The sequence below is a fragment of the Sinohyriopsis cumingii genome, chromosome 8 (genome assembly GCF_028554795.1).
Source record: "Sinohyriopsis cumingii isolate HCF-2022 chromosome 8, ASM2855479v2, whole genome shotgun sequence".
Lineage (NCBI taxonomy): Eukaryota > Metazoa > Mollusca > Bivalvia > Unionida > Unionidae > Sinohyriopsis > Sinohyriopsis cumingii.
In genome coordinates this window covers 61,810,223-61,837,226 of record NC_142968.1, presented here as the reverse complement: position 1 = coordinate 61,837,226, position 27,004 = coordinate 61,810,223, and the positions used below count along the sequence as shown (strand labels likewise).

At 35.0% G+C, this 27,004-nt stretch overlaps 1 protein-coding gene across 1 annotated transcript in view; it reads right to left on the bottom strand.

The window, feature by feature from the left end:
* LOC149793665 (SCO-spondin-like) overlaps positions 1 to 27,004 on the bottom strand; it is a 120,887-nt gene that overhangs the window by 29,776 nt on the left and 64,107 nt on the right. The window contains exons 14-18 of the mRNA XM_089969032.1: positions 23,638 to 23,811; positions 22,897 to 23,070; positions 17,774 to 17,932; positions 12,209 to 12,382; positions 11,472 to 11,645 (exon numbers count right to left, since the gene is read on the bottom strand). Of these exons, the coding sequence (XP_089825158.1) occupies positions 11,472 to 11,645; positions 12,209 to 12,382; positions 17,774 to 17,932; positions 22,897 to 23,070; positions 23,638 to 23,811 (855 nt within the window). The remainder of the gene's footprint in view (positions 1 to 11,471; positions 11,646 to 12,208; positions 12,383 to 17,773; positions 17,933 to 22,896; positions 23,071 to 23,637; positions 23,812 to 27,004) is intronic.

Here is a 27,004-nt window from a genome sequence, read left to right as displayed (position 1 = left end):
ACCATACTGACACAGGATCAAATATATTCTCATTAGAATTCTCTAGGGAATAAAATTTTACAGTTCGATTTCGTGGGAATATTGTTACCGCGGATGTCCACACGTGAGCATTATGATCAATAATTTCAATTGGCGTTCCTTTTCCTTTATTAACTGATTCATATAAAATTTCTCCCGATAGTGTTTTTACTACCATCAGAAATTTTAGTTTACTTGATAACTCAGCAACATCATTTATTGATGCTCCTTTATCCGCGATTGATTTAGCCCACGCGGTTGGTTTGTCGCGTCTCAAATCTGTTAAACCAGCCCCTCGTTTCGTATTTGTAAAATGTTCTATCACTCGCTCTGCTACACAATTCAACGAAGAAAATTTCATTGGAGCAGGATCTCTAATATCGGGTTTATCATTAAGTTGATAAATCCCATAGACAACCGCTGTTACAGGATACGATCGTTCATAATACGGTTTATCAATTCCAGTTAAGAAACCGGGTTTAGAATCACCACTTAGAACAACAGTTTTTTTCTCACTAATTACATGATCACGTTTATCACGAATGACCCATACATCAGAATCAGTCATTTGCGCGATAAATTTTATTCTAAAAATAGATGTCTTATCACGATGATGAACTCCAATATAATTGATGATTCTCTTTGCTCGCATATCATTCATTGTGTTATCAACAACACCTTCGGTGTCATGGACAATTTTCCACGTGGACCATACATGAGATGTTCCATCATCATAAAACTCTTTTTTGGCGTTATTAATTTCGATCAAATCGTTTTCAACATCATCCAGATCAAATAAAGGCTTTGTTGCAGTCATATTATATTTTAAACAAATATCTAATATGAATAATAAATCAATGCAAATGGTTAATGATCGGTTCATCAACTAATTGTGGAAAACCTTGCAGAAAGGAATTCTGTGGGCAGCATCTACAATGTATTTGTAGAGGTGGTTCAGGACCAATACCGTGCTTGCGATGTGGAGTTGGAGTCAGAGAAACACGATTGTGTTTAGACTGTGGTGGAAAACGATATAGAGAGTTAAAAAGACACTACGACACAAAAAATATGATAGTGACAGAGTTATCAAATGCGATGAGGATTATATAAAAAGGTTCTTAAACAAACCTTAATTTAGACAAATTGTATTATCATGATGAACGGAATATTCACAAAACATCCATTCATCGAAAACTACGAAGCATCTTGTGATGGTGCTGTTAGACACTACAAAACGAAAAAACCAGTTGGTAGAGTCAATAAATTTGATTATCTTCATTTCATAGCCGGAAGGAAAGATTATTTCAATCATCGTTTCGTTTATGAATGCTTTTTTTTGAGTAATAAAAGACAATCTTGTGATTGACCATATTGACGGAAACAGATTGAATAATAAAATATCCATCCTCCAAGCAATTATTCAAAGCTAGAACTATAAACGAGGAAACACTGGCCGTAATGATAAAACTGCCAAAGCTGTTAAATCCTTCAACGTGGAAACCGGTGAAGAAATAATATTTCAATCGATGACCGATGCTGGAAAACATTTTGGTATTAATTCACATTCGGTCAAACATGTCGCAGAAAATATATATAAATCATCGTTTTCGTATCGATTTGGAAGTTGGATTTCGTTTTCCTATGTTCCTCTGATATTGGATTAAAAAACTTTTTTTCTGAAGAAAATATTTACTTTATTTTAGAAATATGATATTTGATATAATGAATAAAGAAAATATCAATGAAATAATTGCTGCTATTGAAAAATTGGAAAATGACGGAATAAAAATATCAGACGAATTAAATCCTGAAAAAAATCTTTCCTGATTTTGAAACACTGCAAGAAAGTAAATACGAAGGGCGGTATGTTCTGCCATCCGATTATAGATTTATAAATAAAATTCAGTCTGCGATGTGTCAATTACTGGCTACCGTTGATGAAACGCAGATAAAAATTTAGTTGATTTATCTCTGGCAATCGAAAAGATCAGATCAGAATTGTCTCACGAATAGGAGGCAAAAAAATTACGCTCGCGTGAGACAATTAAGAAAAATACTGGATAGTGAATAAATTTTTTTACAGATTTTTTTACTGAAATATTTATCTTTTTACTGAAATTATTTATGTTTCTGCCGAAATTACTTTTTTTCCTGAAATTATTTATTTTTTTACTCAAATATTTATTTTTTTACAGAAATATTTTTTATACTGAAATTTCAGGTAATTGATTGATTCTGACTACCAATTACCCTATCAAAATTGATTTTTCGAATGATTTTCATGATTTTGACTGGTAAATATCTTATCAGAAAAATAAAATCGGTTGATTTTCACAATTTTGACTAGCAAATATCCTATCAGAAAAATAAAATCTAAGAAATTTCATGATTTTGACTAGTAAATATCCTATCAGAATTGACTTTTTCAAAGAAAAAAATAAAATTTCTTATATATTTTTTGTTTTTAACTGAAATTATTTACGATTTTACAAGCAAATTAATGCTCAACATTTCGTTTATCAGATCCAATAAATTTCCTGATTGATCATTTAATTTAAAATTTATTCTTGATAACAAACGACTATGGCAACGCAGATAAACAGGATTAATTGGTTCTTGCACTATTAAAAATCCAGGTGGTATATCCTTTGGCGAGAATGAATAAAGAATAAATCCTTGCTGAGCTTGATTTGATCTTGTTGTATCAGTGCTGTAGCTACCTTCGACGACATCACAAGCGAGATTAACTGCGACAACGGATGTTATATTGACTCTTCCTCTGGATACATGTCGTCCGCCTCCAGATGAATCGTTATTGTATCTAAGAATAGCTGGATGTGGTGGTAGGGATTTTCTCCACGCGGATAGTATTTTAGAAAAGAATTCATCGATGACATCATTGGCAGATTTTTTCAGTTCATCCGCGTTATATCACGGAAATTTAAAATTCTGTAATTCAGCTTCCGTCAAAAAATACGCGTCTAAAAATCATCGTTTACCGTCTAAATTTTTAGTATCAATTACTGCCCGAATTACTCGCTGGTTTAAATATTCCATGTCGGACACGAGTTGATTTAGTATCTCCACGCGTTTGATAATCTCGTTACATGAACTTGATGTATTAAAAACACACTCTTGAAAATACTGTCGTAGCAGCTGTAGTTTTTTATGCTCTTGATTAATTTCCTTGAAGAATTCAATGATATCACTTAATTCAACAAATATACATATTCTTGTTACTTTTGATCCTATTTGAAAAAATATCTTCTCACAAGAAAAATCAGATAATATATCGCCTTTTTTCTGAAAATAAATTCACTACTGTAAGTTGCTTCTTTTATCTTACGTATTTTTTTGTTTATAACGAGGATTAATTTCGTGGTATGATCGCTTATCCGTGACATAATCAGACTTTTTAGGTTCTGGTGGTATTGGTGGTGTCGGTGGTTGAATTTCGGGCCATCCTAGGACAGTTCTGATCGACGATTTATACATATCAACAACATGATTAGGAGAATTTATCTCGATGACCGCAGATAGCGTTGGTTCATGAACGGATATTTTTATTTTAGATTCTTCTCCGGTAATATTTTTTATTCTGCGTGATAATTCATCATTGATTTTTTCGACCTGATAACTACCGGTTGGAATACCAACAACGATCCAATCAGGAGTGCCATCTGTTTTTTTATATAGCAAATACAAGTGAATTATTCGATCATAACCCACCAAATGATTTTGATCTGATATTTGGCCAATTATAATATACTCGCAACTGTGCTAGCGCGATCTCATTTGCTGAAATCGCAGTTGGAAAGTTTATGCTAAATTCTGGTTTAGTCGAACTTACCGAGATCATGGTGGTCTTTGGTGGGTTTGTGTTTGTCACGATCAGTTGGAGTAATTCCGTCATTATTAATACTTGTGTCTTTAATACCAGCGCTGTTATATATTTTGATCATCGATGAAAACTCGAAATCAGATATCATTCCATCGCTGAGACTCGTCGATAGTATCGAGGATAATTTTGAATACGCGACAGTTGCTGTGTGTAATTTTATTATATAATCGGATAATTTTTCATTCGTACAGGAACATATTTTTTGCAACGATATTAAGAACACCTGCAATCGTCGTTGTCGCTGAAATACAAATAGTTACAGCTACTGGTGCCATCATTGTTACCGCAGATAATATTACACCGGTTCCGGCAACAGCGGTTGATACTGAATAAACAATTACATCAGCAATAACAATCGTCCTCGATATTTTTTTATTTTTCCTGTGTACGCGTCGATGATATTTTTTAAATGCTGTTTGCCATTCACGCGCTTGATTATACCCGTATCGAGATGCATTGTCGATTGGGGTACTCATTATTTATTTTATTTACGTAACCAATTAAGGTAATTGAGGTGTTTCAAATAAAAATTATATGCACCACACGTATCCTACACCGACTGGTGTTGTTTTTACATCAATATGTCTCAAAGTAAATTCTTCTTCGGTTCCTTTATTCGTTATAATAGACACTCCCCCCCAAAGGTCTATCTATGGAATTTCGCCAGATATAATTTTTCATAACTGTTCTAAATTTTATAAAACTAAAAACAGATAACCTGTACGCACCAGTGACCGGTGCGGTAAATTTGACAGTATTACTATCTTGTGACCACGTTGCGGATCCCTTTAATATCACAGGTACAATATTACTAATCTGTGATGAAATTCCATGTTGAATTTTAATAAGACCAGTTTTTTTTTTTTGATAACTCCAGGGATTAATACCCGAATTCCTTCAAACACATCAATGTTCTTCTTGATATCAGCGACTTTTATACTGATATTATTTGGAATACCGAAGAATTCATTATTGATTTCGTCGGTTTTTCTAAAATTTTCTCGAAGATTTGTGAAATCATTCACGTGAGTGTCATAATCGGTCCGTCGAACTATATCATTTATTTTGATATTACTCGTTTTAATGTTCCATGCTGGTCTTGAAAAAACAACAACCTCATCCGGATCTATTTCGGATAATGCTAAAAGGTTGTTAATTTCGTCTTTTGTTGCGTATTTTGACAGATCTACACTAGAATATTTTTTCATCATTCGTGATAGGAGAGATCGTCCGTAAATATCAACCATTATTCATTATTGACTGATTTAATTTCTCTGCGGTGTATTCACGAACAACTTTATGATATGGTTTGGTTGATTTTGATAACGCATCAAGAATATTAATTGCTTCATAACCACATATCGAAGGATCAGTCAGTTTTTGTGTTGGTAACGTTGAATACCAAACTGGAGTTTGTAATCGTCGTATATATTTTAAAAAATCAATTGGTGGTGCTAATCCATATGAATCAAAATAAAAAATTACCGCAGATTTATCGCGTAAGTAAGCCAGTGAGCTCCCGGACCATCACTATTGTCGAGATTAATAACTAGGGTTTCATTATGATTTGGTTGCTCCGGTAACTGATCTCGCATAAAAACACCTCTAAAGAACTTTATGTTTAGTTTTTTAGCATGATTTATTGATCAAATCAAAGTTTGACAACGGACGCATCGCGTCAGTCAACGCCGTTTTGGATACCATAATGCTGGGGTTCCTGGTAGCCTTAGACCTTTTCCATACCATGCTGGAGGGGTTCCTGGTAGCTCTAATCCGGATCCTTTTTTTATTGTATTTTCCTCCCGTTATCTTTTCTGCTATTTTATGACCAGCGTATCCAACACTACCTAATGCAGCCGCTTTTGCAACAATCGGAGCAACAGTAGCTAATTTTGCTGCAATAAAAGATATAGATGCAAGAAGAGGAAGAAAACCACCTGTTTTAATAATATCCTTGATTGCATTCGGAGACAGATCAAGTTGGATTCCAGTTTTTGCTTGTTTTGCTTTATTAAAATTCTTTAGTGGTGTTTGAGTCAATGATAGTTTATTTGGACCACCATTAGAAATTTGATCTTCTTTTAATGTCATTTTTATTCCACAACTGTTTTGCTGAGTTTGATTGAAGTTTTTTCACCTGACTCGGAGTCAGAGTCACACTAGCATGACAATTTGGCTTTTTATAATAAAAGTGATTGATTTAAATTAATCTCACATATTTTCCACCGGAGCATCAATGACTCTCATTCGTCCACCAATACCTTCAAGCAACATTGTTCTATCGCTGAGTATAACAGCAATTGCTCTGATATTAGTAACAGTGGATTTTTTATTTTAGCTTTAAAGTGTATATCAACGACAGATTGTTTTACTAAATCAATATGTTCTAGTGAAAAATAAAAAATATGATATAATCCTGTAAAATCTAATTGTGATATTTGTAAACCGGTATCGATATTTTGATCTCGTCCCAGAAAACTCATCAAACGATAATAAACACGTGATACCTGATTTTCTTAAAAATTTAATGAAATTTCCTCAAATGGTTCTTGATGTCCATTTATCCTCAATGATACCTCTGTAGCATTAAGTTTATCAAATATCATTAGACTATTTACCTGATTACCTGATCGATCAGCTCTTTGAAGAGCAATGAAAATATGTCTTGGTGCAGAAACACCTTGTTGTGATGAAATATGCCAAGTAAAATCACTGGTTGCGGTAGTATTAATACTGTCAACGATTGTCGCTAACCACGACATTATTGATTTACCGCCTTGATCCACGAAGGAGAGTATTTTTTGTTCTTCAGTGATCGATGGAGTCATTACTGGCATCCATAATGTGAGTTTAGATAATACTATTTTACCAGCATTAGCGTCATTAGCAACACCTTCTCTCCAGATAGCATCGTTACTATCGTTTTCCTCACAAGTACAGCTCAAACCTTTCTGACATTTCTACAAAATCCAAAAATATGAGATAATGGAATCGCACACGAAAATTTTCTACGATCACCTTTCAACATCATTTTACGCGTAGCAAATCTTAGATTGTAATTAGGATTCTGACTATGTGGCATTAAAAACGCAGCAGCTGGTCTATCTACCGCTCCAGCAGGTTGTGGATAAGATGCAGGATCGCTTTCAACTTGTATGCAACGAAATGGGTTAAGATCAGGATAGTTAGAATTATCCTTGGCAAACATCATAGTTGGACCAGCTGATCTAGTATAATCATCTGAGTATCTCGCTAAGCCTATAATTGCTGTAGCAACATCGATGTCATCATTGGTTGTTTCGATTTCTTTTCCATCAATCATATATATCGTACTCTTAAATAATGCCATAATACCGTTATTAACGAAACCAACTATGAAATGTTCTCCGTATGGATTATTATCTGTTTTTAAAATTTCACCCACAACCTCAATAAACGCCTCATAAGGTAGAAAATATCTACTTGTATCCTGAACTCGTAGTTCAATTCGTCCTTCATTATTTGGTGATATTGCATGATATGAATAATGTTGATAATCGCGCATTGATTCATCCTTAAATACAGGTGCGTCCATATCAAAAGCTGGATCTGATATCCGTTTAAACATTTTATAATAATTTTATTATCTTCTAAAACAAAGACCGCTTTCTGATATCAAACTCGTATTTTGTTAGGCTCCTTGATTTATCAACTCATTTAGTTTTTCATTTGCTGCTTCATTTATTACCTTACTAATATCGCAGGCATAACCTCAGTGCTAGGCAATTTAACCGGTCATCGTCATCGTGTTAATCTTTCTATTCTGTCTTTAAACATATAAAACGCTTTGGTAGCGATACTGGCAATAACAGCAGGAACTTTATCACGAACAAAATCCATTGCTTTCATCGATAACTGTTTTGCAATAGGTGCTGCTTTAGGAGTCATTCTCGTGAAAAAATCTTTAATATCATCACCGACTCCGCTTCCATAAGTAATTTTGTATATTGGCAACGGTGAGTTTATCACTCGAACGGGTAAGGGTCTATAATGATTTTTATGAACAATCATTTTATTTAATTACTTATTTATCTAACAATTAATCGCTGTAGTCATCAACGATTTCATCAATGAGATTTCGATAAACATTTATACTCATGATACAACCCTGAAATAATCGCCGACAGATATCAGCTGCTTCATTGATTATTTCTGGTGAATTATTCCCGGCTCTTTTTCCCCCAATAAGAACCTCCAATCGTGATACATCATTGAGGATATTATTAGGACAAGCATAATTATTTCCCAAACCACTACCTACAGCGCTTGGAGGATCATGAAACTCTTCTTCTGGAGATTGTTGTCGAGGAGGCGTTTTCCTCGCCTCAATTACTTCTTTTCTAAATTTTTGATATCCTGGATCTTTTGGATCATATTTAACATTTTTAGCAACAGAATATAATACAGGAATCCAGTAATCAGATTTTATTTTTTCAAAATATTCAGGATTTAGATACTTATTTTTGGATTCAAATTTATGCGCAGCAATATTAATCAATTTATTCCGATCAGTAAAAATAGTAAGAACCTCATCGGTAAATATTTGTGATCGCTGCCGTGGAAGAGGTTTTTGTTCTTGCAACTGTGGAGAAGGTGAAAAAAGTTCCTGTTGCTGCGGAAGAAATTTTTGTTTTTGTAAGGGTGGAGGAAATTGATACTGAGATGTTTGTGATCTTTGTTCTAGTTCCTCTCTATCAAGTCTATTTATTTCCTCAACAAGATTTCTATATCCCAAATCTGAATTACTGACTCGTTTCTTGTTTTTATATATGCTATATATCCATTTGATAAAATCTTTATCGGTTACTTTTTTATGATCGATTTTTAAATTATTAAGTTTATTAAGTAAACCAATAAACATTTTTTTCAGGTAATTCTTCTTTTATAGTTTTTTTAATATCTTCAATAAATATTTCATTAAATTTTTCAACCAGTTCAATATTTACTACTCTTGCTTTAGATTCAGATACAGGTTTTTGTCTTCACCAACTGTTTGAGCTTTAACTATATCAGCTGGAAGAGTTTGTAAAATCTCTTTTATTTCTTCAGTAGATGTAGTCACAGGTTTAAGAAAATTCAGATGATTCTGTGAAACCTCGTTCTGCTTCTTCTCTTGCTTGAATTTTTCGTCTGACAGAATCTCTCACAGGAATATATTTTTTTATTTCTTCTATTCTTTCTCGTGCTAATCTAACAGAATGTGCTTCTCCAATATTTGTCATTATTGATATGATAATGATTTTAATTCATCGAATCGGACTAGATACAATTTTTGGATGAAATATAGAGCAGCAGGGAAGACGTGCTTTCAAACTCGCCGCAAGAAGTGGACATATTGGACTAAAACGAATTAATCAAAGAGGTTTTATTTTTGGTAAATAAGGCGTTTTTCGGTGAATTTTCTCCAGGAAGCTTTATTTTGACGATCCACTGGTGGACCAATTAAAGGTTGTTCGTCTTCCCTGCTGCTCTATCAACATGTAAGGCCGGCGAATAAAGGCACTGAGGCAATGACACGTTTCAAGGCTACACTAATAACTTCTTGTTCTTTGACCTAATACCCCCCCCCCCGTTCTATTTGCCCAAGAATCATTACCGAACAGGAAACCCCATCTGTCCGATTTAATTTTGAGATTAGGATGAAGAAAGATACGAGGGAAACGTTTGTATTGTCAAGTAAAGTATCGTTAAAATGATATCAGAACACAATAAATATCAAACATGATTAAAGTCTTCAGAACTGGAAACTGAGTTCTAAGGAGGTGATTTTGTTCTAATAAGAAATAGGTAAGAACTAGCAAAGCGTGATTTATACCTTTGGAAATTAAGTAGTGAAGAGATGATTTAGTCCCAATAAGAAATACGTAAGACCTAGCAACGCGTACTGGATATGTGAGTTCTAATTGATATCGAGTGACATTATCCGTAAATGTGACGCGTTTTTCTCGTGCGCTTTATTTGACTATTTAATGGACTTTTATTGAATTGCAAGAAAGATGTTTTCTTTTTGCAAACACCATTTGACATTGTGATAAGTAATGCCTGTCTTTAATTATCTTTTGGAGGAATTTCGACTACATTCGAATATAATAAAGCTATAGATTTTTGTGATTGTAAGTTTAATATGAAACAAGCATTATGTTTTCTAGAACACCTTTTATTTTTCGTTGAATGAATTGGCTGTCCACTTGAAGTAGATTGATATATCGGATTAGGCGTTTAATGTGCAGATTACAATAGTTGTAATGTTACCTATCAAACCATTCCAGTTCACGCTATCAGAAAATGAACGATCTTATCCAGTGCAAGTTCGCTATGTGAGCGGTGATAGGTAAATTGTCATGTTTCTTATTTGCAGTTTTTGCTGTCTACTTGAAGACGGTAGTCGCGCTTGTATACGCAAATCAACGCATGTGAAATGATTGCGTAAAACGGGATCATTCGAATTTAATCAATATATACATTATATAAATTATTGATTCGTAACAAGATGATCGAGTAATAGGAGATCCAATTGTCACTTTTTTGAAAACGTACAAAATCAGACACGAATAACCATTTCGAGATACATATATTGCCATGTTTAATTACCGAAATGAAAGAACTTGTGTAACCTGTTATATATAACTTTATAGTCTAGAGAACACGGTCCTCTGTGGAAAGCAAAGTGAATCAATTCTCTTTATTTGACATTTCACTCTGATCCTATTGCAAGAATGCCCCATAACGTAGCGAGATGGCAATTAGAACACCTTATGTAGATTACGAGTCCAAATTGTTACTCAGCTGTGCTCTGTATGCTGTTTATCTCATATTGGTTCTACATCTATTTTTAGACGTTAAATAAGTATCATGACCATGAGATGTTTCATTGACGAACGTCCTCGAACGCCTTTATACGTTCTTTTTTGTAAGTAACATGCGCAAATTACCAGCAGAAAATATCATAACTTACAGGTTTTTTTTTCCGGTGCCATTGTGGTAACACTGATTGGTGCAGAACTTTGCATACTGTTTTGCGTAATCTCTAACCAGCATACTATCATGCTTTAAAAACCATATGCCAATGTTCAGGATGCTTGTTAAATAAAAAGGGTAGAAAAGTATATACATTGTTATTGAATAAAAGCTGAGTTTCCAATATACTGTTTTCTTGCAATCAAATGTTTCAGTCACATTTTATATTGGTTGATTCTGTGTAAAGTTCTGTTTGCCAGAAATATGTCCAAGTAAATGGATGAAGCCGTTTAAATGGAACAGAAGGAAGAGCGAGGAAAATACAACAAAAGCGTACAAAGTAACGAAAACTTAACTTAGTCTTAGACCCCATAGTTGCCTTATCTGATAAATGATCGAAGATTGAAATGCTAGGATCGATACCGTCAATCATCTAATGGCTGGAAAATTGTATTGTCCGTGCATGATTTAGGCAATCAAAATATGCAAATAAAAACAAAATAGGGCACAAGGACGCGACGTGTATGAAACAGAAACACAGACTTTGGTAACCTACCTGCACACGTTGTTTCATTTGAACAACTTCTGCTCTCCGTTGCGGTCCCGTCACAAAGCTTACCATCATTTACAGGTACTGGATTGTTGCATAATCGGGTTCGGGTCATGTTTCCAGGACCGCATGTGACAGAACAGGAACTCCATGTACTCCAGTTGCCCCATGATCCATTGACTGTAAGATACACAATGTTCCATTAAAAGAAATTGATAATTTTTGGTTAAGGGTCAACTATGGCGTTTGTTTGAAAAAATCTTCAACAACGGGAAACCCGGTGGTAGTTGTTCCTAGACATTTATTTTGCATATGTTAGTATTATTGCATTCAGAAATGATTCGACTTCACTTAAGTTCGAGCAGGCGCAGGTGACGTATGATTGAATTAATGACTCGCCAATGCAGACATATTAACGTAATTTGAACATGTTTATTAAAGAAAAAGTGTAGAGAATAAACACATGTTTACTGAATGAAAATTGAATTTCCAATAGACTGTTTTCTGTGTAATCAACTAATGCTGGGGAAAATATCAATAGAAGAAATATCACCATAGTTCTAGCAATGGCCGCAATATTGAATCGTCTCTGCGGGACTTCGTTATGATCAAAAGGTTAAAACTAAGTAAACAGACACATAGTTATATACCAAATAGAAACACCATCATTGATACCTTACCTGCACACATTGTCTGATTTGACGTGTCTTATATAACAAAAACCACCGTCATTGGTAACCTACCTGGGCAATTTGTTGTATTTGGGCAACTTGTGCTCTCTGTCGCCGAGCCCTCACAAGTCGTACCGCCATTTATAGGTACTGGATTGTCGCAGGATCGGGTTCGGGTCATGTTTCCAGAACCGCATGTGACAGAACAGGAACTCCATGCGTTCCAGCTGCCCCAGGATCCATTGACTGTAAGAGGAACAACGTGTCACTTCAAGAAAATGATAGATTGTGGTTAAGGGGCAACCATAGCGTTTTCAAAAACTATCCCACACCTGAAAACAACTTATTAGTTGTTCCTAGAAATTATATTGCATGGACTCGATATGTTTGCCGTCACAAACGTTTTGACTTCACTTAAGTTTGAGTAGACATATACACCTGTCACGAAGGCGCAAGTGATGTCTCTTAGAAAGAATGACTAATTAATGTAGAGATATTAGCGTAAGAGAGCGTAATAATAATATAGCAATGATCTGTTTGCAATTGAAGAACGATGCTTCTACAGTTAATAGTGTCAGTGAGCACTAAAAAGATTCAGTGATAACGATTGATGGCAATAATTATAAAAAGTACACGTTTCAGAGAATAAGAGCAATACACACCTTATAATGGTTCGTCTTTTAGAAAGTTATATTACATACAAGTCAGCAGGTAACTATTTGCGGTCAAAATGATCAACAATTGCTCTTTCAAATTACGAAGTAGGTATTTAAATGGGTAAATGGGTAAACTTGCTTGAATATAACCATCGTCTCATAATATACTATTTTCCTATTTTTACTTTAGATGTCTTTATGTATCCTTCGTTGAATGTTTAAGTATGATTTAAATTAAGATGTATACTTTCTATTACAATATCCGTCCTCAATAATGGGAGAGGTTGGGGGCGACGTATTTTAACTACTTTTCTCTCGCGCTCGACATTTCATTGAAAAATGTTATCTTAATACTGATGCATAAATCTGCGTATAAATTCTATTTCAGCATTCGAAACGGTTTGCGATGATTTGTTCGCTTTTATTATTAAAGAGAAGAACGGTAACTATTCTCAAAGCTCCGTATGATATATCCCGTCAAGAAAGTTGTTCATTCGGTCTGCGCCTTCCATCGTCAATGAAGTTTAAAAATGAATTAAAATGTTAATGCAGTTTATCACATGCTGTAACCGAATGATAGGCATGCAGGAGAAAACATCTAAACTTGAATCTACCGTTCCATCACTGAAGTTTACAGTAACATATTGTCTGCTATTTCTGGAATGACACGTTACACAACAGCATACCGCTGTATGTCGAAGCAGATAATGCATTCATGATTTAAACAATATTACGCGTAAATTATAGCGCTAATTTTTTAATATTCCATGAGAGAGCGTACTTCTTTGAGTTGGAGGTTTTGTTTAAACATATTGTTAATTTTTCCTGAGGGAATGTCAGAACATATCGGCGTCAACAATCCTAAGATTGTCCTTAATGTAAGCATAATATAAGACAATTAATTAACTTTTCAAAAACATTTCCCCTTTAAGCTGAACAAATTGGGTGTCATATCCAAAGCATTGATATATCGGGTTGATAGATGGGGACATTACTGAAGAGAATTGGGGTGGAATGTGTATACGTTGTGTTTTTAGTTAATATTTCATGCATGTATTTTTAATGGAATGAAGATTTAATGAAAACACAATTGATGAAGAGAAAGAGCAAAACTACTTCGTCTACATTTTCGTATGCGCTATTATTTTCACGTGCAAATCATTTTTAGCCTGGTAAAATCTATTCACTGACAAGTCTACAAATAGTTAGCAGCCTCAGAGTTGCAGGAAATGAAAATACTGGGTATTCAGAGGCTATTAGACCAACCAGTCATCCGGATTACAAGTATTGAGCTCTATCGTCTAGCAATTTTATATTCACTGCATCTATCACTGCATGATCTCCATGCCTATTTTAAGACAAATAATCAACAACGACCGATTATGTGAATAAATGAATGCATATTTACATTCACCTGATGTATTAGCAATATGATACACTCGTTCTGAGAACAGAAAAGTAAGGCAACAATGAAATTGTTTTAATACGTATGGAGCATATCAGGGGTCTCCCAGCACCTCACTACCGAGCGAATCAAATAACACCTGCGTGCAGTTATTTTGAGACCAATGTTTCCTTTTCTCCTAGAACCTCAAGACACCAGCCTTTATCAACTGAAGGATTCTTGAAAGCCCCTCCTCAGTACTGCTCTAATCAATTGTCGTTTTCTAAAGGTAGTTGTTCAGCAATTCAATAATGTACTCTGACCTTCACAAGCGGATTATTTAATCATGCATAACAAAATCAATAGCTGACAGCTACTGATACAATTCTGGCATCCAGCAGTATTCAAAGTAAAGTGTACTAAAAGCCTTTCATAAAAGGAGGTCTCTAACAGGTCAAAAACTTCTTCATGCCCTTTGAATCACGATGAAAACTCACGTAGAAATATCAGTCTTCAAACAGGGCTACCCATCTCTATCAAAACGACTTGTCGCTAGGGACCTCCGCTCCCCATACTCAACAGCGCCATATACTGACTGCATCGTCATCGAACCATGCCACAATTAATATACAAGTGCAACTGCGACAAAATTGTTCGTTAGTATCTAACAACTCGCAATATAAAATGTCACATTTCACTCCTGTAACTAACTCCAAAGGTAAATTTCACGCAAAGCTTATTATGCGAACGTTATTTATCCATCTTCAAAACGAATGACATTATTTGCGACTGCTTTTATTTAAGCGCATACCAAAGTTATAATTTACATATATCATGGTCAACGCTACAAACAGGTATATTTTGAATAATCCATACGGAAGTTATTGTCGCATATCATTAATCGGAAACAGTTTACAGAAACAGTGGCATCTGCCCTCACTTAAGAATCTCAAAATCAAATGAAATAATTATTCATGTATGCTTTGATTTTAGGAGAACGTATTAATTATATCTTAATTGAATCGCACTATGTAGCAAATATTTTGTTTGTTTGCCCCGGGAACATCTTGAGTCAGAAATCAAGAGCAATTTAGTATTATTAACACAGATTCTAACAATGACATAGCTATATACGCTTTGCCTAATAGATGATGAGTTCTCTGTCATGTTTATTTTGTGCCATAAATCGAATAAATATTAAATTAAATCTTGACAACAAAATGTAGATCAAACTATGAGACTTAGAAATATACTTGTTAGCTGATGCAGTGATACAGATGCGTAAAATAATTCCAAACTATTGCAGTTTGAATCATTTAAAATTCCGTAAGGCTAGATCTAATTATAACACAGAAAATGTGAAATTGTTATAGTTAACGAATAGTCATTGTTCATTATTAAAATTGATTAACTATCCTTTTCATAATGGAAAGAAAGGTTCCTCTCTCGACGAAAGGAAATAACAACACAAACTGTAGAGGAAACCACTTTTCATGCTTCTCTGTTGCGACTTGCAAGTGCAGTTCCACACAAATAACTGAACGCAATTCTAGACTGTAATCCTAGATGGATTTGCGTCTATCCTCCCACCCGTTCCACTTTCAGCCAGGTTGAATGTCTGATTAAAAATGCGAGTCCTCTTGAAACGCATTGATTCAGCATAGATGCTGGATTCATTTTAACGTTTGCATCCACATTCATGGACGCAGACTCGAGACAGAAGTGGTGACAAATTTAAATCCAATTTCAGACATGGGAGTATATCTGTACCATGATTTGCGATTTGCTGCTTGGGTGAAATCCGCTATCTTATATATGTACGATTCTTTCTTTTTGATCAGAAAGAAATTCACAGTTGCTTGTCTCTCGTGAGATTTATGTTTGGAGCCAAAGATCGCGTGGAATATATGTAATTATTGTTCTTTCCCTGTTGTATACGTCAATTGCGTACGAAGCTTGACGACTATGTAGCAACAGTATTACAAATGGAATGAGATCACTAATTATTTGAATTTTACCTCTCTAAATAATATGGAATGCAACCTCTACTGTATGACTATTTCTTATCGATAGGCATTTTCATTTTGAAAAATGTTTCAGTCATCGAAACAAGATTAATTACTATGTTATGAAATTTTCATGAAAATTATATGAAAAATCTCGAAATTACAAAGTGTGGAATTTGTATATGTATTTTAGTGAATTCTTTCTCTTGACCACCGGATGGCCGAATGGTCTAATTTAGTAATCATTGACAGCTTCCCTCTGCCGGCGTGTCTTCAAGTCTCCGGTTAGGCCATCGTGGGTATGTGCAAAAGCCTCTCAGTAGCTTCCTTTGTGTTGGTGGTCCTTCTCGGGGCTTTCCCTCGTTCTTCCTTTGTCAGATGTACTGGTCGCCACAAAAGAAACCCTTCTATTGGCAAGCCGTGTGTCGAAAATCCTGATTATGTAACAAAGAACACCTAGCTGGCAACCAAACTGTTTAGGAGGTCCATTTCATTTGGTTGTATGCGTTAGGTGGATGATCGATGACATACTCTTCAAAGGGTTTCACTTCAAGCGACACCTTTCGTTTAACAGGTTCTGAGGAATCATTTTCATAGTTCGATTTTAAGAAGAAGAACAAACACAGTTTACTACCCGCGGTGACGGCGTCTGCGTCCATACAGGTTGTAACATATATCTTGTTACATCTTCACCGATCCTCACATATGCCGGCTCCTTAGGTCCATAGCTGCGTTATGCGTAGACTTCATAGCATTAAAATCCTGGAAAGGGTTCTAACTTGCTGAGTACACGAGTTAAGGTTTTATATTTACACATATTCTTTTGTAAACCTTCCCATATTTTCTCATACATAAAGTAGTGAAACTTTGTGAGAGGATGAATTTATATGCATGCGTGCGCAGGTTTTACAACAGTATGTCACTGTAGTTTGTACTTCACGTTTTGCTTACCTTTCGAAATTATTGTTATTTATAATTAATGTCGATGATTGTTTATGAAAGTTGATATTTGAATGAGTCTTTGTTATTACAACGCTCAGTAACATATACAAGAGATCACTGAGAACTGAATGTCTGTTTTTCTAATTTCAACGCAATTCATATAACTCTTGGTGCCATTTTTATAGAGGTTTATGGTGTTTCATGGTCAACCTTGCTCGGTAGAGTCAGTTATATACTTTCTTTTCTATTAACCTTTTAATAGCACAACATATATCATGCATACATACATACATACATACATACATACATACATACATGCATACATACATACGTAAGTATTTGTACTATATTTAGTTCTAGAAATCAATAATTTTTCGTCATTGGAAATAGAAAGAAGAAAGAGAGAGAGAGAGTGAGAGAGAGATAATTGATAGCTTGGTTTTAGTAATGTATGTAAGTTTGAAGCATACAAATTAAACAAAGCCTATAAACAACCAATATATTATCAATTGTTATATTTAATTCTGATGTGGGATGGGAGTGTGTCTTTGGGGAGGTCATTAATTGAGGTAATTTATTTCTGTCAACACTCTATCGACTTAAACCAATTGTGTATATATATATATTTACAACAACAGGCAAATAATACCTTGGCATAGTCCATTATCACATTCACTTGACTCAACTGAGGCTCCAACACATTGCTCAACAATCACACGGCACTTGCGAGTTCTCACATGACTGCCTGGGCCGCAAGTGGCACTACAAGATGTCCATGACGACCAGGGTTCCCATTCAGAATTGTTAGCTGAGAAATTACACAATATTGTAAGAACAATAACATGAACTTATATCAATTTCGCAAAGACAAGTATACAAAATACACGTGTCCATCGGAATAACGTGTCATTAACTCATGTTCGGTTCTATTCCATTACTCAAAAACCAAGATGCTTAATACTACATATCGTCATCTTCAGTTTAATCTACCTGTTAAAACTTAGCAGCCATGTTACAAAGGGTTTAAGACACTGAACCCATGGGGCTAATTTCAGGCAGGTGATCATTACGCGTGACGTCACATCCGCCTAATTATTAATCCGCTCAGTTTCGGTTTATTTGACAGTAGAAGTCGTGATGATAATGCCCACTGGGTTCAACTATATAGGTATTGCCCTTGTTAGCATAAGTGTGTTCCATTTAAAGGATTATGGGGGCTCCCATCTTAAACATAGACTAGACCCAAACGGGAATTTAACATTAGCCCGCCTTCTTAAAATGCATGTTGTAAGTGTGTAACATTATGGGAATGTCTTTGTAACATTGAAGCATGTTATAGGCTAGAGGTATGAGATTTACTGCCATCTGTCTATAATTAATATAGGTTTATCATTTGTGGGGTTCTATTACAAAATTATACTACCTATTTATGATGACTCTTCAATGACTAGCATTCAGTGATTTACATATCGTACTAGTTAGGATGTGACCAAAATTGCGTAAATACATAGACCTTTCCTGTTCCTCTACCGCTTTATGACCACTATTAAAGTAATTTTTTTTAAAAATCAACTATATTCTCCCTCGCCTCTCCTCCTATCTTAAATAAAACTACTTTTCCATTTACCGTGTGGGGATATTAAAAAGGGTATAAAACAGAATTTTAAGTAACGTAACATATCTATTCCTTTGAATTTTCCGTACATGCGTTTACATGAACCAAAATTCATTCATCGAGTGGTCCGAAACGGTGGCATGTATTGGAAAAGGTATAACATATAACTTAAACACGTATATGTTACCTTTGATCCCGTTTATGATCCCCAAAAAACAATTTTCACTACTCTACGCAATTCTTGTATTAAAAAACCCCTAACTGTTATCCAATCTACTATTCATATAATCTCTATAATTTATCACATTTACGATTCTCATAATCTCTATAACTGTACATTTGGAGTAAACGAAGAAGCAAATATAGGCCACCTCCATTTGTGTGTGTGTTGTGTGTCTGTGTGTGTGTGGGGTGGGGGTGGGGGTTATTGGAAGAAAAAGTACTGCCTAAATTGGTCCATACGTTTCTTCAAAGTGTGAAGACTGTCTGGTCAGAAACGGTAACAGTGTAAGGTGATGTTTTGGCTGGAAACGTAATTTTAAATATTGGTTCATACTTGAGTCATATGACTAAAATATCGGTTAGCAATGAAAACAATTTTACAAATGTGTATTGTTTTGGCAAGAAATGTGAACATGTACTCCCTCTTTTTGAACTACTGTATTATGCTTTCTTTATATATATATATATATATATATATATATATATATATATGGACACACATTTACATCTGCGGGAAAGGGAGGGAGAGATACTGGTACCTTAAAAACGGAACAACTGCAATTATAATTTTATTTAATTTTCTATATCGTATTCATAAATGACAAAGTAAAAATCAAGGCATACATTATATATATATATATATATATATATAGACATTTAGGGTTTTGATATATTCCCATTTAATTATAAAAGAATTACAAAACATATCACAAAAGTTCATTTTCTCCATTCAAAATTAATTATACCTCAAATGCGTTTCATTTGAATTTGTACTGCCTTTCAATACCATTGGTTTAACCGTCTATTTTGAAGAGGATACAATCCGTCCTTTGTAAACGGTTAAATTTCAAATCTAAACAAGCGTTGAATTGTTTTTATATTAGTACAAACATGTTACCCACAAGTGCAAATATTTTCTGAGACTTGGCTTTTCTCGAGTTACTCTTCCGGATTCGCAACTGAAGGATGCTGGTTAGAACCCTATAACTGGACCAACCCAGGGTGGTGAACATAGTCGTGTGATTGGATAAGGTATATTTTCCCATTGTTTCGTCACTAAATAACATTATTGTGTTCCTCGGCCGGAAAACACAACAAAATAACTAATCCTTTTGAGTCCATTTACTACATACAAAATGTACAAACAAAGATAAAGAGACAGCATACTCTCTATCTCTCTCTCTATCCCGCACACTCGCACACCCATGTTACGATAAACACATATGTGTACGTTAAGGTCCATAACTTAACATGAAAGGCATTTAATTTTGAGAGCAGGGAAAGTCACATATCCCACACAAATAGAAAAACTTGTAACATTAATAGCATTTGTAATCGGACAGACTCATTCTGTTAAAAACACAAAACCTGTGAAACTATTTGTACGATTACGTTTCCATTAGATACCCTCTTACCTTGTAATGCCATACTCTATTATTAATACATTTGAAAATTGCTGTCCGTGTGTAAAGCATTTAGAACTTTTGTTTACTTTAAGAGCGTGTTGGAACATTTGACGTACAATACTCTCACACCTAGAGAAGTGTCAATAAAAAACATGCATATTCAAACACGTCCAAATTTAACTTCAACAAATCACATCTGATCTTCATGAAACGTTTAGTATAGACTTAAAGGTGACAACAATATACACATACTATTTATTCTACAAAAGAAAAAATCTAAATTTCTCCATATGGCTCTGATTAGCCACGTTTAGAACATGTTCAGTTATCATAGAAAACAATGCATTTGCCACAGTTGCAGTTCTAACAATTAATATCTATCAACATGTAAGGCCGGAGAATAAAGGCACTGAGGCTATGACACGTTTCAAGGCTACACTAATAACTTCTTCTTCTTTGACTTATTTCCACCCCCACCCCCGTTCTATTTACCCAAGAAGCATTACCGAACAGGAAACACCATCTGTCCGATTTAATTTTGAGATAAGAATGAAGAAAGATACGAGAGAAACATTTGTATTTTTAAGTAAACTATCGTTAAAATGATATCAGACACAGTAAAAATCAAATATGAATAAAGACTTCAGACTGGGAACTGAGTTCTAACGAGATGATTTTGTTGTAATAAGAAATAGGTAAGAACTAGCAAAGCGTGATTTATACCTTTGGAAATTGAGTAGTGAAGAGATGATTTAGTCCCATTAAGAATTACGTAAGACCAATCAACGCGTACCGGATATGTGAGTTCTAACTGATATCGAGTGACATTATCCACAAATGTGACGCGTTTCTCTCGTGCATTTTATCTGAGTATGCAATGTACTTTTCCTGAGTTGCAAGAAAGATGTTTTCTTTTTGCAACCACCACTTGACATTGTGATAGGCAATGCCTGTCTTGAATTATCTTTTGGAGTAATTTCGACCACATTCGAATATCATAAAGCCATAGATTGGTGTCATTGTAAGTTTAATATGAAACAAGCATTATGTTTTCTATAATACTTTTTGGTTTTTCTTTGAAAGAATTGGGTTTCCAGTTGAAGTAGATTGATGTTGTTAGTAGGTTGAGTAGATGTGACATTGTTAAATTTTCAATTAGAGCATTTTATCAGAATGACAATGTATATAAGAATGATGGTATTGAACTGCGCGTGCTCTCTAAATATAACTTATTTCATTTTTATACTGCTACACTGCTAACGTGTGATCCCTACCCAATATAGACATCTGGGAATGAAGATAGCTCAAATCGCAGTACTATATCAATAAGTGAATACATGTTCTTATCCAGTGTAAGTTTGCTATGTAAGCGGTGATAGGCAAATTATCATGTCTTTAATTTGCAGTTTTTGTTGTCTACCTGAAGACGGTAGTCGCGCTTGTAGACGTAAATCAACGCATGTGCAATGATCGCGTAAAACGGGATCATTCGAATTTAATCAATATATACATAATATATCTTATTGATTCGTAACAAGATGACCGAATAATAGGAGATCCTATTGTCACTTTTTTGAAAACGTACAAAAGCAGACACGAATAACCATTTCGAGATAAATATATTGCCATGTTTAATTACCGAAATGAAAGAACTTGTGTAACCTGTTATATATAACTTTATAGTCTAGAGAACACGGTCCTCTATGGAAAGCAAAGTGAATCAATTCTCTTTATTTCACATTTCACTCTAACCCTATTGCAAGAATGCCCCATAACGTAGCGAGATGACAATTAGAACACATGATGTTGATTACAATTCCAAATTGTTATTCGGCTGTGCTCTATAAGCTGTTTATCTCGTATTGGGTCTACATCTATTTTTAGACGTTAAATAAGTATCATGACCATGAGATGTTTCATTGACGAACGTCCTCGAATTCTTTATGCGATCTTTTTTGTAGGTAACATGCGCAAATTACCGGAAGACAATATCATAACTTACAGGGTTTTTTCCGGTGTCATTGTTGTAACACTGATTGGTGCAGAAGTTTACATACTGTTTTGCGTAATCACTAACCAGCATACTGCCATGATTTAAACACCTTATGCCAATGTTCAGGATGCTTATTAAAGAATAAATGTAGAAAGTGAGTACATTGTTATTGAATAAAAGTTGAGTTTCCAAAAGACCGTTTTCTTGCAATCAGAATTTTCAGTTATATTTAACATTGGTTAAGTCTTTGTAAAGTTCTATTTGCCAGAAATATATCCAAGTAAATGGATGAAGCCGGTTAAAGGAAACAAAAGGACGAGCGATGAAAATACAACAAAAGCGTACAAAGTAACGAAGAATTTAATCTAGACTTAGACCCCATAGTTGCCTTTTCTGATTAATGATCGAAGTTTTGAAATGCTAGGATCGATACCGTCATTCATCCATTGGCTGAACAATTGTATCGTCAATGCATGATTTAGGCAAGAACAAAAGACGTCGTGTATTAAACAGAAACACCGACATTGGTAACCTACCTGCACACATTGTCTCATTTGAGCAACTTCTGCTCTCTGTTGCGGTCCCGTCACAAAGCTTACCCCCATTTACAGGTACTGGATTGTTGCATAATCGGGTTCGGGTCATGTTTCCTGGACCGCATGTGACAGAACAGATACTCCATGCACTCCAATTACCCCAATGTCCATTAACTGTAAGAGACACAATGTTCCATATAAGAGAAATTGATAACGTTTGGTTAAGGGTCAACTCTAGCTTTTGTTTAAAAAATCTTCAAGAACTGAAAACTCGGTGGTAATTGTTCCTAGACGTTTCTTTTTCATATGTTAGATATTAATGCATTCAGAAACGTTTAGATTTATCTTAAGTTCTAGCAAGCTCAGGTGACGTATCAACGGAAAAATGACTCACCAGTGCAGAAATATTAGCGTAATTTTGAACATGTTTATTAAAGAAAAAGTGTAAAGAATAAACACATGTTTACTGAATCAAAATTGAATTTCCAAAAGACTGTTTCCTGTGTAATCTACTAATGCTGGGGAAAATAGCAACAGAAGAAACATTACCATAGTTCAAGCAATGGCTGCAAAATTGTATCGTCTCTGCGGGACTTCGTTATGGTCAAAAGGTTAAAACTAAGTACAGTAGACACATAGTTATATACCAAATAGAAAAACCATAATTGATACTCTACCTGCACACAATGTCTCATTTGACGTGTCATATATCAAACAGAAACACAGTCATTGGTAACCTACCTGGGCAATTTGTCGTATTTGGGCAACCTGTGCTCTCTGTCGCGGAGCCCTCACAAGTCTTACCACTATTTACAGGTACTGGATTGTCGCAGGACCGGGTTCGGGTCATGTTTCCAGAACCGCATGTTGCAGAACAGGAACTCCATGCGTTCCAGCTACCCCAGGATCCGTTGACTATAAGAGAAACAACGTGAAACTGCAAGAAAATGGTAGCTTGTGGTTAAGTGGCAACAATAGCGTTTTCAAAATCTATCCCACATTCGAAAACCCCTTATTAGTTGTTCCTAGAAATTATATTGCATGGGCTCGATATATTTGCCGTCACAAACGTTTTGACTTCACTTAAGTTTGAGCAGACATACACACATGACACGAAGGCGCAAGTGACGTCTCCTAATAAGAATGGCTAGTTAAAATAGAGATATTAGCGTAAGAGATTCCCGATGAAATACTAATATGGCAGTGATCTGTTTGCAATTGAGTAACTTTGGTCCTACAGTTAATAGCGTCAGTGAGCATTAAAAAGATTCAATGATAATGAGTATTGGCAAAAATTACAAAAATTACACGTTTCAGAGAATAAGAGCAATACACACCTTATAATGGTTCGTCTTTTAGAAAGTTATATTACATACAAGTCAGCAGGTAACTATCTGCGGTCAACAATTGCTCTTTCAAATTAGGAAGTAGATATTTAAATGGGTAAATGGGTAAACCTGCATAAATATAACCATTGTCTCATACTATTTTCCTATTTCTACTTTAGATGTCTTTATGTATCCTTCCTTGAATTTAAATTAAGATGTACACTTTCTATAACAGGAGAGGTTGGGGGCAACGTATGCTAACTACTTTTCGCTCGCGCTCGATATTTCATTGGGAAAAGTTATCTTAATACTGATGTATAAATCTGCGTATAAATTCTATTTCAGCATTGGAAACGGTTTGCGATGATTTGTTCGATTTTATTATCAAGGAGAAGAGCGATAACTATCCTCAATGCTTTGAATGATATGTCCAGTCAAGAAATTTGTTTTTCGGTCTGCGCCTTCAATCGTCAATGAAGTTTAGAAGTCAGTTAAAATGTTAATGCATTTGATCACAAGCTGTAACCGAATGCTACACATGCAGGACGAAACTTTTATACTTGAATCTACCGTTCTGTCACTGAAGTCTACAGTAACAGATGGTCTGCTATTTCTGGAATGACACGTTACAAAACAGCATACCGCTGTACGTCGAAGCAGGTAATGCATTTAGAAAATATTACGCGTGAATTATAGCGTTAACTTTTGGATATTCCATGAGAGAGCGTGCTTCCTGAGGTTGGAAGTTTTGTGTTGATACATATTGTTAATTCTTCCTGAGGGAATGTCAGAACATATCGGCATTAACAACCATTAGATTGTCGTTAATGTGAGCATAATATACGACAATTATTAGCTTTTCAAAATAAATTCGTCTTTAAGTTGAACGAAAGCACTGATATATCGGGTTGATAGATGGGGACATTACTGAAGAGAATTGAGGTGGAATGTGTATACGTTGTGTTTTTAGTTAATATTTCATGCATGTATTTTTAATCGAACAAAGATTTAATGAAAACACAATTTGATGATGAGAAAGAGCAAAATTACTTACGATTACCTTTTTGTATGTGCTATTATTTTAACCTGCAAACAATTTTTAGCCTGGTAAAATCTATTCACTGACAAGTATACAAATATTGAGCAGCCTTACAGTTGCAGAAAATGAAAAGGCTAGGTATTCAGAGGCCATTAGACCAACCAGTGATCCGGATTGCAAATTATTGAGCTGTGCTTACTCTCTATGGTCTAGCAACTTTATATTCAGTGCAGCTATCATTGTATGATCTCCTTGCCTATTTTAAGACAAATAATCAACAACGACCCGTTATGTGAATGGATGAATGCATATTTACATTCAACTGATGTATTTGCAATACGATACTCTCATTTTGAGAACAGAATGGTAAAGCAAATAAGAAATTATATTACTACCTGTGGAGTATGCCATCGGTCTTGCAGCACCTTGCTACCGAGCGAATCAAATAACACCTGCGTGCGGTTATTTTGAGGCCAATGTTTCCTTTTCTCCTAGGACCTCAAGCCACCAGCATTTATCAACTGAAGAATTTTTGAAAGCCCCCTCCCCATGAATTATTCTCCTCTCTCAGCTAAAGACTAAGAATTCACAAGACGCTAATTGTTCACACTTGTATGGATTTTGTTTCTTCATTTTGTATGATTGATCAGTTCGCATTTCTAAGCCGTAATTATATGACTTGTATGACTGGTACTATAAAACGTGACACAAGTACATAATACACCTAATTATTCCTATCTGAAATTGCTAAACATTTATGCTTGAAAAATATCCGAGACATTCTTATGTTAGGAAGACTGGGATGGGGGGGGAGCCGTCCTGTTTAGGAAAGAAATGCTTGCTATTATAAGGTTTCGTAAAAACTGTACATTGTGACTTGTGTTCCTAGACGTTGGCTTATTATTCCGTTTGAGAAATATAGTCTCAAAAAACAGACTCCCACTAAGCCCACAAATAGTCATTGAACTTCTAACAAACATACAAAGAGAGACGTAAATAACAAAATGCGACATACGGTATGTTTGTTGCATCAGCAATTCCAATGTAACTCACCTGTCCCCGAATGCTCATGAACGTAATATTTGTGGCCATGAATCGTAACTGATTGCTGCTTGAGAATGTATCGTCAATTGGATTCAAGAGTCTCAAATCTAATTTAAGAACCGACTTAGAGTCGATGAATCTGATCCCCTAAATTTTTCACACTCTATTAATTTGTTAATCACTTATCGCCGAAACCAGATATATATATATATATATATATATATATATATATATATATATATATATATGTATATGTTTGTGTTATGCTCAGTCTATCAGTACTGCTCTAATTAGTTTTCGTTTTCTAAAGGTAATCTTTCAGCATTTAAATAATGAACACTGACCTTCACAAGCGGATTATTTAATCATGCATTACAAAATCAATAGTAGACAGCTACCGATACAATTCTGGCATCCAGCAGTATTCAAAGTAAAGTGTGCGAAAACATCAGTCTTCCTACAGGGCTACCCATCTCTATCAAAACCACTTGTCGCTAGGGACCTCCGCTCCCCATACTGAACAGCGCCATATAGACTTTTACTTCATCGTCGTCGAACCATGCCACAACTAATATACAAGTGCTACCGCGACAAAACTGTTCGTTAGTATCTAACAACTCGCAATATAAAATGTCACATTTCACTCCTGTAACTAACTCCAAAGGTAAATTTCACGCGAAGATTACTATGCGAACGA